Genomic DNA, 15,867 nt, shown 5'->3' with positions numbered 1-15,867 from the left:
GAAACATATATGGTGCTGGTAATATAAAACATTTTTAAGGACAGTAAGTACGTAAAGAAATTTCTACTTAATGATATTGTCAGTTGTCCACTATGCCTAATATAATTTGAAGAACAGTCAATACCCTTTGATTTATAGTTTGTTCTCCATGACATAAGTTCTTCAGCAGTCATAAACAGCCATGCGGAATACAGACATCTAGGTTCATATTATCTTCCATATCTGCTTCATCAGTTTGCACAGTTTCAGTAGAAATATCTCCTTCATTGCTTTTGATTTTCAAATAGCCCCAGGGAAGAAGGTGTCTCAGAATTGGAAATACTCTTCCAGTTATCTTTACCGATTCATCCTTGAAAGCGGAGTTACCCAACAGCTATCATTTGCACTAAGCTTCTCCAGAGCTATTAATATTTAGCATCCATTTACACCCATATTTTCACTCCCTGTTAACTCTGTCTTGTAGCCCCCGAAGCACTTCATAATAAAACATGTCAGGCTCCAATAAGTCATGCATATCCCATTTTCCATGACACAAACCAGTGCAAAGTCATTAATTAGCATGTGTTTGATCTATGCACTCCATCTTTAAAGGCAACCTGTTTATGTTTCTTTTAAATTACTCGAATACCAGGCATTTATATATTGAAAACTAATGTGCTCATTTAATAACCTGGTACAGAGATCACATATGTTAGTAAGTACCATACATTAATCTCTACTGATAGAGATCCTGTTACTTCTGCTGCTAACTCTGTGTAATAAGTAGTGTTGGTCGAATATCTCACTATTCGATTCAACAGCTATTCGATCGAATAGGGTGATATTGTTCGGGTGATCGAATGCCAAATTTGAACACTATTGAAGTCAATAGTGGGGGAATTCAGGTTATTTTTAGGGACTATCAAGGGCTGCAAGAGCAATCTGATTGCTCTTGCAGCCCTTTACTAGTTGTATGTGTTCTTGGATAGAGTTTCTCTATCCAAGAACACAGGGCACTGGATGTGATGAATGGGGAAACTTGTCCCCATTAAACCTCTAGTGCCCGGGGATCACCTGTAGTCACAGCTGTGACCGCAAAGTTCCCACGGTCATGTGACTGAACTGCAGATGAATTAACCTGTAGTGCCTCGGGGATCGCTCACTCTTCTCAATGATTGCAGACTCTGCTGCAATCATTGAGAAGATGCCCGACCGGCAAGTATCTATTACTGTGTAACACGCACAGTAATATAATACATTTGTTACATTTCTTGTATGGGTAAAAAAGACAGAAAGTGAAGAGAAATCATTCTTAGGCCCCATGTCAATGGGCTTTTGTTCACATAAAAACCGAGCAAGCCTATGGGAATGAAAAACTGGTTTGAAGCTGGTTAAAGCAGGACAGAAATAGGTCAACCCAGGCCAATGCACCTGTTGATGAACTCTGAATGGTCTCAGAAGCAACTCACACTAATTTCACACTGATGTCATTGACACTTCCAGAAGCATGTGGCTTTCCCCTTTTACAAGTATGCCTAGAGTAAAGGTTATATTATAAATATAAATTGTATGTCTAGCACAAATATTTCTTGGTATCATTAGACAGAGTAGGGATGGATGAAACCCTTGTTGAGTTTTTACTGCTACCTAGGACTTTGTTTAAGTGATTTGCCCTTGTTTACTGCCCCCATAACAATGGTTCCATCAAACAGTAAATTGAGGTAAGTCACCAAAAGAAAAGCAGACAAAATAAAAAAATGTCTAATAAAGTAAAGTTAGGAGAGGCTAAAACCTCCTTTCACTTTCCTGGTGAACCGATTGTTGCTACAACAGTAATGAGGAGAACTGTCCCTAACAATGCCCCAGAAAACAGAAAAAGCCTAATAAGGATTCAAATCTTTCTATACACCATTCAAAGCAAAGCAAAAACAAAACAGTTTGTCATACACTGTAACACCCAATTATAAACACAAAAAGCTGATCTCTTTCAATATTATACTAAAAAATAGTAAACACACTTGGGTGAAAATTATGCCGAAACTCAATGTTAGGTGTACAGTACACAAGTTAATTAGAGGTGGGTTGGGGCAAGTTTAGTGGTCTTATCTGCCAATCAGATGACACATACCCAAGGATCCAAAATCAAAGGATCCCATCTAAACTTGGTCAAACCCGTCAAACTTGTATATTAATAATGCATGGTGTAAAGTCTTCTTTACCTTTGCAATAAACCATCTTTTTCATTTTTGTAGCCTTGATATCACAATCAAATCCTCTGTTTTTGAAAAAAAAAACATCAACTCCTTTTTAAACTTCGGTTGACTCTTAATACTGTGCATAAGTTTTTTTTCAGTCTTCTAAGTGAGACACTGATTAGCTCAGACAGCTGTCAGGGATAATCTCAACCTGTCACCCCACTAAGCAGTCAAAACAGCAATTTTCAATATTTTATTCATCTCTGATTCATGTGAGCAGTGTTCTCTATGATCCTAATTTTGTAAAGTTAAAATCATGATCTAAGTATAAAGATCAGAACATCTAATAGCAGCAGTGTGTAGGAGAGGTGGATTGGTTGGCATGCTAATAGACGGGTGAAATATTAGGCATTCACTTTATAGAATGTAGAGGTCACTTCTAAAATAAAAAAAGGTTATTGTACAATATAAAAGTGACAAGTTTAAGAACTGTTTACTAAAGCCAAATATGTTGTAAAAGGGTAGAATTAATTCTATATAAGCTACATACCAACATTTATTAGCCATAGTCCTGCCTTATGTGAAATTGTAGGGCAGATTCTCAACCAGGGTTCCTCCAGAGGTTGATAGGGGTTCCTTGAGCAATAGGCAATTTGTGCCTTTCCGGTCATTTTAGGTGACACCAATGATCTTTTTGGCTATCTGTATGGGTAATGGGCATTCTTCCCATTGACCACCTTGCTAATTTACTGAATGCTGTGGATATTGTTATTATTGTCAGGGGTTCCCAAAGACCTGAAAGTTATTTCAAGGGTTTGATCGTGTTAAAAAGGTTGTATGGGTTGAGCAATGGCAATTCTTACTTGATGGTGCTTGCCTACTGGAATTCTAGGGTTGGTGTCACTTGGCATATCTAACAACTGGGGATCAACGGAGTGTGTGCTGTGGACTCTCAAGTGAGTAATCACTGAGACCAGATTTTTATCTGCATGTATGATATTCCTTACATTGATTCCCACAGACCCCCATTCTATATGAGCACTCTTTTTACTGACTCCCTGTGTAAAGTAAGGCCGTTTTTTCCAGTGCTGGGCAATAAAAGGAGGGGCTCCTTTGTCCACAAATTCAGGGGTTCCTTTTGCTATTGACCACCACTATAAGGAGACCTTCTCCACTAGTCACAAATGTAATAGGGCACCTATCCTACAGATCACATATATGTTTAGCAGGGATTCCCCAAAGCCTGAAAATATTGTCTTAGGACAAAATGGTTGAGAAAGGCAATGATCGACCAATACCTTTAGTCACCCTAAGGTTATGCTATGCATTTATCATGTCTTAACTTCTGTCTTCTACTCATCCAATAGTTATCCTTTTTTTTTAAATACCAGTTGTGTTGTTGTGCCTGGCTGTGATATCTTTGAGTCATAGAGCTGGAACAACCACACTGTAAATGTCAGAAGTCCTTATCTTTATTATTGTTCCAGGTTAGTGATTCAGAAAGCATTGGATCTAAACCATTGGTCTGACAACCAGTGAACAAAAGTTCAGCAATAGTAACCCATACGATGTCCTCAAGATAAGTGAACTTTTAGGTTTGTAGCAGAAAAATGGGGATTTGGTAGAGGGAACACATAGGTCCTGATTTATTAAAGCTTTCCAAGGCTGGAGAGTTTACACTTTCGAAAATGAACCTGTGTGATCCAGCAAACCTGGAATGGATTTCTTAAAAGTCATTTCCTTTTTGTTAGCAAATGTTTTCAATCCTGGACCAGATCTATTCAGGTCTACTGATAAAAGTATATCTTCTCCAGCCTTGGAGAGCTTTAATAAATCAGGCCCATTGTGACAAACTGTTACAAAACTCAAATTGAGACAAGGGATGCCAATGAGTTCCTGAGTAGTCTGTCTGATAAAATTTTGTACTATGTATAGGACCAAAGTTGTCCAAAGGCTTTTTTATCAGGCAGATAGTCAAATCTGAGAGATGCCTAGGTCAGGCAGTTGACAAGGTCTCTAAGGCTTTCGTCACATCTGTGGCATTTAGCTCACATTAGGACTTTTTTTCATGTTTTGCATTGCATTAATATACATTTTATTTTCACAGCGGAAGCCTAATTTTGGGCTATGCTACATGCTGTGTTTACAAGTAATAAATTAAATTTTCAATAAGCATGTGTCAGTGCAGCATGTTGGTGTAATCTTGGCCTATTGGAAAAAAATATGTTTATATTGTATTTAATAGGCCATGTATCCTGACTCATTGGGCCTGCTTTATTCAAGATCTATATCTGGATCTATCTGGAGAAATAAGACTATCATAGAAGAACCTGGGTGATCCAGGAAATCTGGAATGGATTGATTAAAAATCATTAGTTGGCCAAGGATTTCAATCCTGGACCAGATCCATTCCAAGTTTGCTGAATCACCCAGGTTCTCTTATAGCAGTCTATCTTTCCCAGTCTTGAAAACTTTAATAAATCAGGTGCTTTCTATAAGGTACAGAATATACTTCTCAGGTCATTTCTTTACCTCCTATTTTTGCCACTTGACAGTCAACATTCCAAGAGTTCATTGAGGAAAGGACCAGGGAACAATGACAATGAACAAAAACTGAAACATAATCTGAAACTGAACCGGGAGGTACGATAACACCCCTGTAGAAGATTGCTTAAAACATTTCCAAGTGGAGTGTTGGGTAATATTCCTAATACTAACAAGAATCAATCCAATAGCATCTGGAAGGGGATGTCTTTCATAAAAACTGTTCGGCTACAACATGGGTGTCCTAAAGTTGAGACAGAGTCAGAAAACATTATGAGTGGAGGTATGTGGGAGAGTCAAAGGCTGGACAGTTCAATGGAACCTGCGTTAATAATCCAGTCCTTGGGTGTTGAGTTGTGGAGAGGCAAGGGAAAAGAAGAGGGATGTTGGTCAGGAATCAGGCCGCAAATAGTTGAGGTGCCTCATTTTACAAAATACCACTTTAAAAATCTAGGTGACCCACAATAGACTGTACAGTAAGCTTGACTTTCAAGACAGGCCCAGGTAGCGGCCATACTCTACTGAAAAGTTTGATCATTTTTACTTGTTTAGTAATTTATTAATGTTGGGGTTTTCTGATTTAAAGTTGCTTTGATGTAGTTATTTAAATCTGTATACTGATATTGTTATAGAAACACAATTTTTTATTGGTTGCCTTTAACCTCACTGGCAGTATTCTCGTGTGTTGCTCAGGGTGAAATTTCTTTACAGAAAATGGTAACCCCGTCGGATTGGAGTTGAGGCTTACCTGGTCCTCACAAACCAGCGGTGTCCTCCAGCCTGGCATCTAGGTCCACTTGGTGATGCCTGGTCGGCATTGGCGTCCCCTTGGCAAAGCCTTGCATCTGCCTCCCCTAGCCTCACATCCCAGTGTGTGAGGATTCGGGATGCGGGGCTAGGCGACCCAGATCCCAGCTGGCTATGCAACTTGTGTGCAGCTGGGCGGCATACGTCGGGGGGGCAGGACTGGCGGGAAATTTAAAATTGTAAGTATTTTTACATGTAAAATGTACCGATTTCACATGTAAAAATCCAAAATAATACCAGGGAGACTAAACAAGACCTTTGCCGTAGGTTTGTAACAAGCAAACAGTCATGCAATATTGTGACTGCACCATGCATTTTGTTCATCTCTATAGTTTAACTGTTTATTAGCTAACATTACACACCACCTTCAGCTGTGACAAGCAATGATTACTGTTCCTTCCACGCTTGGACAAACAACCGCATAATCCAGCAATGTCGAGAGGCCTGTGTGACCTTTCATTGAATTTCTCTAAAGCCAGAACACAACGTCAAGCTGTTTAATTAGGATTGTGTTAGCTGTAAATAGAGAGTGGTTTTAATTGATATTATATTTGTTTGAAAAGCAGGATCCCAGCAGACACTTTTTTTTTGCTTTCCTGCGCAGTTTGGTGAAACAAATAAATAAACCTCGGCACATTTGTGTTTTGTGTATTATAATAAAATAAAAAATTTCCCTTTCTGGGTAATAAACAATTTGCGATAAAATAGGTTTTACATTGAGCTTTAGCTACTGTGACCTTTTTATAGGAATAAGAATTTTTAAGTCAGAGGTAATCCTTTGTTGTTAAAGCTCTAATAATCTGTGTGGGGATCCTGCTTTAAGCACGAGTGTCCCCGGATTAAATGTAGTGTTGGCTTTGCTGGGTTGTAGTTATGGCTGTTGGTGTGAGGGAGTTACTCAATGGCATTAGTTGAGGGTAATGGATAGATAATTGGGGTGACCTTGTAGAAAAGTCCTACCTGTGGAAAGTCAGAGCCAGTCTTGTAAACTTGCCAGGCTCAGGGATTTGGGTCCTGGGACTTGTCGTCCTGCCCTGTTCTATCCTGTTCTGGACCTTTTAAGGGATTGTCCATAGAGTATCTTGCAGCAGCTTCTGGGCTCAGCTTTGTTGTTGGGTTTAGATAAGCTTTAAAGTAAAATTATAATTTTACAAAGAAATTTGCATCAGGCATGTTCATTATTGCAGAAGGGACAGTATGTTGCAGTAAAACATACTTACCTGCCTGATCTTATCACCCAATCAAGATGGCCAAAGATTAGACTAAGGAAGAGGAGAGTAAAGGAGATGGTGGCGCCCAGAACAGGAACAGGAGATTGTATTTTAAAATCTGTGATTAGCCATGTAACAGTATTGCAGTTGGGATTGCTTATCCCCTATGCTTATCTATGCCTAGATTGTAAGCTCTTGGGGTCCTCTTCTCCCCCTGTATCACTGTCTGTAACTGTCAGTCATTTGCTACCCCTATCTTATGTACAGCGCTGCATAATATGTTGGCGGTATATAAATCCTGTTTATTGATAATAATAATAATAGTAATAATAATAATAATAAAGGACTGGCCTCATTGCAATTTTTTGATGTAAGGGTCTAGTTTCTCAAAACATTTAAAAAAAATATAGTTAAACTTATTATAGTTACAGTTAAATCTCAAAAGAATGAAATTTTAAAAACTTATATTATTTATTGGATAATGCACTCACAAGTTTCATAAAACATGCCAACAGATTGTGTTAGTGCTCCGATATTAATTTTATTATTATTTTATTTGTACCATTTATTACACAACTACAGACTATTTTCTTTCTATTTATAAAACACTTGCAGTGGTATTTATCTAAATACATAATTATACCCATTAAACATTAGAGCAGATCACCTCTTGATAAATGTGAAGTGGTAACTTGTTTTCCACTGGCAGCCTACAAGCATGCCTTAGCTCAGTAACCACAAATTGCATGTAATTAATTCCATTGTCTCTTGATTTCCCATATTTTCTACAATGTTTGATTCAGCCCACTGAATTACTATTGAACACATCCTCGATTATATGACATAGAACAATATTGGAATTTTGTAGCATGGCTTCCAATATATGTGTGCATTTAATTATAAAAGTTTACTCCAGTGCATAAAGAAATAAAAAAGTGTTATGTGTCAAAATCCCAAAATGATTTCTGAGCTTCTGGGGCTAGAAAACAAAAATTAGAGAAATGTTTCACATTTGATCTTACATAGATTGAAGAAAGGACTGGGTTTCATGGGCTGGATTGAAATGTAATATATATGATAGATTGGTTTGGAGGACACCACCTGATACAAAGTTCTTACCTTGTATACAACTACCCTACAACCAATTTTATTCTTTCTGTATAAATCTCTCTGTATAAATCAAATATTAGCCTCTCTATTAGATGTGACAACACTCACCTACTTATTTGCTCTGTTAAATTGATTTTTGTTTGCTTATTTTTGTTGTAAATGCTTATTACATTCTAATGAATTATGACATGTTTTCAGCTTATATAGAATTTGTGCTATATTCTGTTATTGTTATTTACTAACAATATAGGTATCTTATTTTTTGTCTGTTAAAGTGAATCTATACTGAAATATTATAAAAGGGGAACTCATTTTGTATAATAATAATTGCCATGCAGCTATCGATCTGAATACCTGAGCTGCTTTCTTAATATGGGTCAGTGATACAGAAGGTTTAGGAATTATCAGAACCAGCTCAGAAATGACATTTTATATAATCTCTCAGAGTAGGTCCATTTTTATTATACTCTCTCACTATTTGGTTTTACTTGGCACTACCTTGTGTCACTTGTATTGCTGGTCCTAGGACAATTGGAAGGTTCCTTGGCATTTTAGAACAGTGCCTTGGCATTAAAATAAAAAATATAGCTTCTTTTATTGAGGATCAAGGGTTTAAAGGGTTAATTGGTTAGGAAACAGAGAAAAGGTAAAAGTCTTCAGCAGCTTTTTTCCCCTATGTATCCTTGCTAGGCAGAGAGATCAGTCTTCTGACTGCAGAATAAACAAACTGTTTACACGCAGACTTGTGTGCAGACAGGATCCAATTAACAAAGTGTTTTAGATCACATAAATTAATTTTTTTTTTGTATCTCTGATCATCAAATGCATTGATAAACATCACCATCAGACATCTTATCAAAACGATTTTATGAATATCAAAAAACATCCACACTCCCAAAACCTGTTTTGGTATTGCTTTAATATATGATATGTATCTCATTAAAGTGACACTGTCAGTTATGTAGCAAAATCTAAAATTAACTTAATTGTGCTCTTTTCTCTGGGAGCCCATGTCTGCTATGCCCCCTTTATTCCACAGCAGAAGACTTATATTCTTCAGCGTTCAACACTTTTGGAAGTTTCAGATGCCCAAGTTGACTGATGTGTGGTTTGGTCCTTCCCTCTAACTCTCCAACACAATGATATAGGGGTTGGAGAAGGAACCAGAGCATGTGTTGGGGGTTAAGAGGAGTCATCCGACATGTCTCGAAGTGTTAAATGCTGTTGTTATATGATGGATGATCCAGTATCCTAAAATTGACTGAACTGCAGAGTGCTGGCCCATTCTGGATTATTGTCTATACAGTGCCATTATGTAGCAATGAGTCCAATGTTGTTGGCATAGTTCCATGTGAGAAACAGAACTTTTGTTTCTTGCATTAGGTTCTTAAGAGTCTGATAGAAGCTTGAGCTTCTGAAAAGAGAGAAGGTAGAAGATGTAGGGTACACCAGAAAGGCGCAGTTGCTCTTCTCCTGCAAGGAACAGAGAATGTTTATTTCAGAAAGTGAGCAAAATCTCTTCAATAGAGTCTGATATAGCTGAAAAAAAAATACATTTTTAATCTTTCTGCACTTTGTCCACATCTAGCAAAAAAACTGTATATACTTTTAAGTAAATTGAATAGCTCTTCTGCAATCATTACGCAGAATGGATGAGAATTGGGAGAGAATTCCATTGGATGCTGAAGGCTCCATGCTGTAGTCTGCTGTTAGAAGACCCTCTTCTGGCGACAATACCGGGCGGTGTCCCATTGCAGTAGAGCGTGCCTGGTCTATTCCCTCTGGCGGCAGCACTTGCAGCAACAGAGAAATTCTAGGAATTAGTGCTTCATGGCCTGCTGCATCCATGTCTCCCTTTAGCTGTGTTTTCTCTCTCGGCATCCCCTGCACTGAGACTGCACAGCTAAAGGGTTTTTGGAGCTGTGCTGCAGCTGATTAGCAGATTTGTTCCTCATCAATCTCATGCTGCCATTGGCTGTTGGGTTCCCAAAGCCTCTCTGCTCTCAGATTCCAGTGCCTGTTGTAGCGTTTAGCTGGGCTAGTCTGTACTGGAGAGTTTCTTGTATGATTTACTGACCATTGCCTGGTCCTGACCTATCGATTATATGCAGCCTGGACCGATCTTTGCCTGTGACCTCGACTCTGCTTGTGCTTACTCCCTCTGTACCTTGTTTGGTGGACTGATCGTCTGTGGTATGACTTTGTACTCTGGATTTGCCTTGTATTTCTTGTACTGCTTAACTGTGGGCCCCTCGTCCACTGCCAGCCCATCCCCAGATGCCATCCTTTGTGCATTAAGTCCTGGTGGAAACCATGTGCTGGGAAATGCAACAAGTCCCGAGGCTGAGCGGGGGCTTCCTAAAAGGTGGAGACTGCGGCGTTAGATTGGGGGACTGGTGTCTGGTGAGTACTGGTGCTGATCAGAGCCTTACACCTGTATATTATGAAAGGACAAAACAGAATCACTGGTTTTAAGCACCGCTGCTGAATATACCAGAAAGTGAATAGTAATATTAATTTTCTATTATAAATACACTTTTATAAATTATATAGTGATATACCTATCAGCTGGGAAGGAAAGCAATCAAATGAACCCGTTCCCTTAGTACAGAACAATAATGAAGCAAAGGTGTATTCAACTGCACTGCATAAAAACTAATTACTTTTGACGTCTTTATAGTTTGCTTCTGAGGACAAGAGATAATACACATGAGAAAAACAATCTTCACAAAACAGGGATATGTGTGAAGCTAGAACCATCTGTGGTGAAACAAGAATTATTCTGTAAAGGAACCTAAATATACTTTAAGTAAGAATATGGTGTATAGTATTTCAATTAGGAACAACAGATGTCAAGACAAGGAAATTAAATGGCCAAAATGGTAAACATGTTTCAAAATGACATAATATCCTGAAGGTCATCTGTATACTGTGCATGCTTAGGATTGTAGCAAACTTCTGCCCAGTGATAAGTAGTAAAGGGTCAGACTCTTACCTGACTTTTTTGACAGTTTCAATGTAGTTACAAGAAAAAACTAAATCTAGTTATTCTTTTTTAGGCATACAGGTTTAGAATTATTTGAAAATGTCTCCTCTGTTCCTATAGATTTGCCACACTATTATTACTCCTAGTAACAGAATCCTGTTTAAAAATATGCAAAATTTTAATTCCTAATATTTGCCCAAAATACATTTGTTTGATTATTGTATTTTTTCCTGGTCTCTTGCTTTGAAGGGAAAAGAAAAAATAGGCCATGTGACATGGTGTAGCTATTTAGCTAGTCATTCCCTACTTATAGCAAGTTCTTAGATATGTACCACAGAGGCAAATCTGTTCATACCACTGTTCTCACACTGCTTACATTTCTATGAATGGGCTGGTTTGCCTTTGGCTTTTTGTGGTTGCATTTTTTTCTAACATATAAAATGCATGTGATGATACAAAGTACAACAAAAAATATTCTTAATATTAATATTAAATTATTAAACCTCCTACCTTTAATAGCATTTAGTCAACACTTTGCCCAAATGCAAGCCCCCCGCGTGATAGCTGTTACTAATGATTGGGAATCAATCAGAGTTGTCTTCAATCAGGTGATAACTAGGGATGAGCGAGAATGCCTCTGACATTCTTGCGAAAATGTCCTCGAATTTCTGATGGAAATTTCGGCTAACCGACTTCGGAAGATCGAGGAAATCATTACAGGAGGAGTACTGCAGGTGCATTCATGAATGCAACCGTGGGAATCCTCCTGTGTGCAATCCCCGGGCACTAAAGGTTAAATGATGGCTTGCCTGGAGATCATGTACTGGAGAATTCCCACAGCTGCATTCATGAATGCAGCCACTGTACTCCTCCTGTCAGTGTGAGTATCGCGACTGTGCTCATCAATGAATGCAGCTGTGGGAATCATCACAGGATGATTCCCACGGCTGCATTCATTCATGATGAGCACAGCCATTGTACTCCTGTGTTCTTGGATAGAGAATCTCTATCCAAGAACACATACTACAGGGCTGCAACAGCAATCAGGGTAATGAAGCTGTCAGCTCTGCTCTCCTGATTGCTCTTGCAGGTCCCAAAAAATTTGATCTCGATGGCTGAATTTACGCAGGCCATTCTCGCTTACATGTTTGGTAACAGCAAGATTGAATTTTAAAATTTTGCTCGTTCATTCCTAGTGATAACTATATTAGCAATGACATTGTGATCACGTGCAGGCTAATGAATTTATTGAGGTCTTTAGCCTCGGTATTGGAAGTGCAATTGATGTAATGGTCTTAGATCCTCTTGTACTGTTAAAAAAAAATGTGTACACATTTTCTGGCCTACAAAAATATTTTTTTCTGTTTTAAAATGTATTTACCATACAATTAGATATTCAATTTAGAAGAGTCACTGTTAAGTTATTTTTATTAAACATAGGAAGCCCAGAACTAAATCTCTACCACAACACGTGTACTGTCTATCAGGCCGATATTATGGCTGCACAGGAGGTCAATAGCTGCTTATTACAACCCATGAACTTCCCATTATTTTGCCTTGTGTTTGAAATTGGATGCACCGGTCTATAAGTATAATTTTGCCCACGTGGATAATCTATCTGTTCTGCCAAGAACTGCTATGCCGATCCACTTTTCTATATTACACGCTAAACTGAAATTTATCTCATTGTTTAATCCAGACTTGCTGCTCTGCTGCATTAGAGTTAATTACACAAAACACAGGTGTTCTTATTTCCTTTTTTGTCAAGTTTTTTTTTCATTATCATTATTTTCAGAGTTGGTAAATTGAAATCTAAAAGCAGGTATAAACTTAAAAATCTTATAAAGCTCTTACTTAGAAAAAAAAAATATCCTAAAACCATTTATTTGGTAAAAATGAGCACCAGGCAAATATACAGACACAAAATATTGCAGCTCCAGATTCATGGATACATCATTACTTATATTTGATATATCAGAAGGGGGATTCCTTTTCCAATGGGAACCCCAAATTATTGATATCTCAAGACGGTTTCTTAGACTGTGGACAGTGACTTATAGTGATGTCTGGTGCCTAACCTTTTGGAGATCGCAGCAACAAACTCCTGATTGCGCATGCACGGGGAGCCATGTGTCACTCAAAAGTGAAGAAAATTCCCCAGAGTGACGTCATGATGCCAGAACCCGTCCACACTCAGGCTCAGACCTGCGATGGGTAAGTGGGCGGGTTATGAGAGATACAACTCGCCCACTACACTGAGCCTTTGATGCCCCAGGGGGACATGGTCCTCGGTTCGGGCCATGTGCTCCCCTAAGCGTCCTTCTCCTGACCCCGCTTTAGGGTGCACCAGCCAGAGCCAAACCTGTCAGATGGCCATGGCCCACTAGTGGCGGACCAGGGGTTGGGGACCCCTCTGTCTTAAGGCACTGGATGAGTCTGAAGTGGTACAAACTAATTAAACCTACAATGGTCACTCAATCCAACTGACGAGAACTGCCATGGCAGAAAACATGGTTGCATACTATACTGCATCAGGCCTTAGACATGATCACTACTAAAAACATTAAACCATAATCATGAAACAAAAGGTTCCAGTCCCAACTTCTTGGCACTTGTGTCATTCGGAACAAAAAATTACAGTGCTGAAAAGATGAAAATGAGAATGTAGACCTAATTGTTACATGAAGTGTAAAAAGGCACCATTTTTTGCACATGGCTGCAACTCGAAAGTGACAAGTTCTTTTGGCAAAGAGGTTGCTGTTTGAATATTCGTGCCATAGCATTATTCAAATCTAGTTACCTGTGGTGCAGATTGCCACTCCCAGGTGCACAGCCGCAGTTTGCTGTGCTCCCAGGAGTAGCCAACCATGCATTTGTACACTTTAAATGTAAAGGGGCCCCAACACTTCCACATCCTAAACTCCCTAAATCTGCTGTGCAGGTGAGGCCTGACTTGTAGAGGAGGTATTCTTTAATATCAGCCTTCAAATGTAGAATAAAATCATTAAAGCCTAATAATAAAAACCTAATGCCCGAATAACTGCCTACCTTACTATAATGTCTACCAAGACTGTAGGTACAGTTAAAAGAATTTGCCAATTTGTATGAACAATGTTTATGTCAATGTATAATATGGACATCTTCATTATGTAGAAAATCTCTTATTAAATATATTAAAAGATAATGTTTCAGTAATCACATCAGCACATTCCATATCGATCAAACATATATAATAGAGCAAAGCAAATAAGTGATGTACTCTATGCTCCTTGCATTGATTACAGTGAAATAATGCTGTAATTGTAATTTATAATGATGTTTGCAGGCTTTCTATATGATGTGATATTGATCTAGTGTTTATTTGGCTCTCATTAGGTGACTCAGACACATTCAAATCATTGTTGCTCCTTGAAAGGTTTTAAGGCTTCAATATTGAAGAAGTCATCATTTTCTGTTCCCCATAATCCACAACCCAATGATTGTGATTACAAAGGGAATGCTTTGCTTATCTCAAATTACGTGGGCGATTGTATATACATTGCTGCTGATTTTTTTATGTCTTTGTTTATTGCAACAGCTTGTAAGTAATCAAAAAAACTCACAATTCTGTTGCAATGAAAAAAAAAGGGACTATTTATTTATTTATTTTTTTGCTGTTTTTTTCTTGCTTTTTGTTTTCTCCTATAGATTACAAACCGTTCTAAGATGGAGGCAATGATATAGACTAAATGGGCATTACGCAGTCACTATAAAGGTGCCATGACTTAGAAAGTCTGATGAAACTTCTTACTCATTTTAGCCATCAGATTATGGAGGAAAAAACACTATTGGCAGCAATAATCAGTTTACTGTATATTGTAATTGGCCTCACATGCACCCCTTAACATTACCTAAGGGTCACTTTTATTTCCAGTAATGATTGCAGACATTTTATAGGAGATGGTTAAGAACTGTTGGCATCTTTAGAAGGTCAGATATGACCATCCTTCCCAGGAATGGCCAAAGAACATGGGCATGCTGTAGCAATTGGTGGAGACAAATGTCAAAAAAATGTTAGACAATAGGAACACATTACATGAACAAATAATGAAACAAATAACAGATAATCTGTTCCTAAATTAAATCTTGGTATTTCTAATTTCCTGATGCCCAAGCACACTGTAAATAGTGTGACTTACTAACTATATGCAAGTGAGATATCAATTGGTAAATTAATTTCTCTTACCTTTGAAAAATTTATATTGCATAAAACCCAATCACATGCAAGGAAATGTAAAAAATGAAACAAAACAAAAAAAACAGGATTTCTGATTGCCCATGATTGGATGGGTAAAGTCACCAGAGCCTCACAGCATCCACTATGCATGAACATTTCCTTTAAAAAGTTATAACTTACCTCTCACAAGTAACACCCAACGCCCAAACCTTTGTTAGTAAATCAACCCCAATAGCTGATAATATTTGCTTAGGCTTATGTCTTGCCATCAAAAACAAATATATAATATGTAGCATGGACACATGCTACTGTGAAGTTCACTTAAGGCTATGTACACGCGTGATTCTCCCCTGATACGAATAGGTGGGCTCGTCTGGGGTGCAAATCTGAAATGTGTACAGCGGTCTTATGAAGGGCACTTACATATCAGATGGGAACACACTTTTATAACTTTTATAACTAGTTGTTGTATATTTTGAAGATAACTTACAAATGTAGCAGACTACTCTAACTCCGTTATATAACTTTAATTCCAGAGGCTGGTTGAAGCAGCAGAGGAGGCACATTTGAAGCATGAATTTGATGCTGATCTACAGGTAAGTCACTTTGTTTGTTTCTATTACAAAAAGATAAATCTTCATTTAGAAAGTATATTTCAGAGGAAAAAAAAACCTTGATAATAGAATTTAGAAACCAGGCTAACATAACTCACCACAGGGAGTGTAAAATCAAATATTTCATATGAATACAATATAACTACTCAAAATGGTTCTGATTCCCGTCGCGTTTTGCTTTCTCAGGGGATCGTGAGACTCATAT

At 38.1% G+C, this 15,867-nt stretch overlaps 1 protein-coding gene across 3 annotated transcripts in view; it reads left to right on the top strand.

Moving 5' to 3' along the window:
• The window catches only part of CACNA2D3 (calcium voltage-gated channel auxiliary subunit alpha2delta 3), a 547,059-nt gene that overhangs the window by 174,198 nt on the left and 356,994 nt on the right, over positions 1 to 15,867 (top strand). For all 3 annotated transcript variants that reach the window (XM_072420933.1, XM_072420932.1, XM_072420934.1), the window contains one exon: positions 15,585 to 15,644. In XM_072420933.1, coding sequence (XP_072277034.1) covers positions 15,585 to 15,644 — 60 coding nt within the window. The remainder of the gene's footprint in view (positions 1 to 15,584; positions 15,645 to 15,867) is intronic.

This window comes from Pyxicephalus adspersus, chromosome 8 (genome assembly GCF_032062135.1).
Source record: "Pyxicephalus adspersus chromosome 8, UCB_Pads_2.0, whole genome shotgun sequence".
Taxonomy (NCBI): Eukaryota; Metazoa; Chordata; class Amphibia; order Anura; family Pyxicephalidae; genus Pyxicephalus; species Pyxicephalus adspersus.
This window is presented reverse-complemented; position numbering and strand designations above follow the sequence as displayed.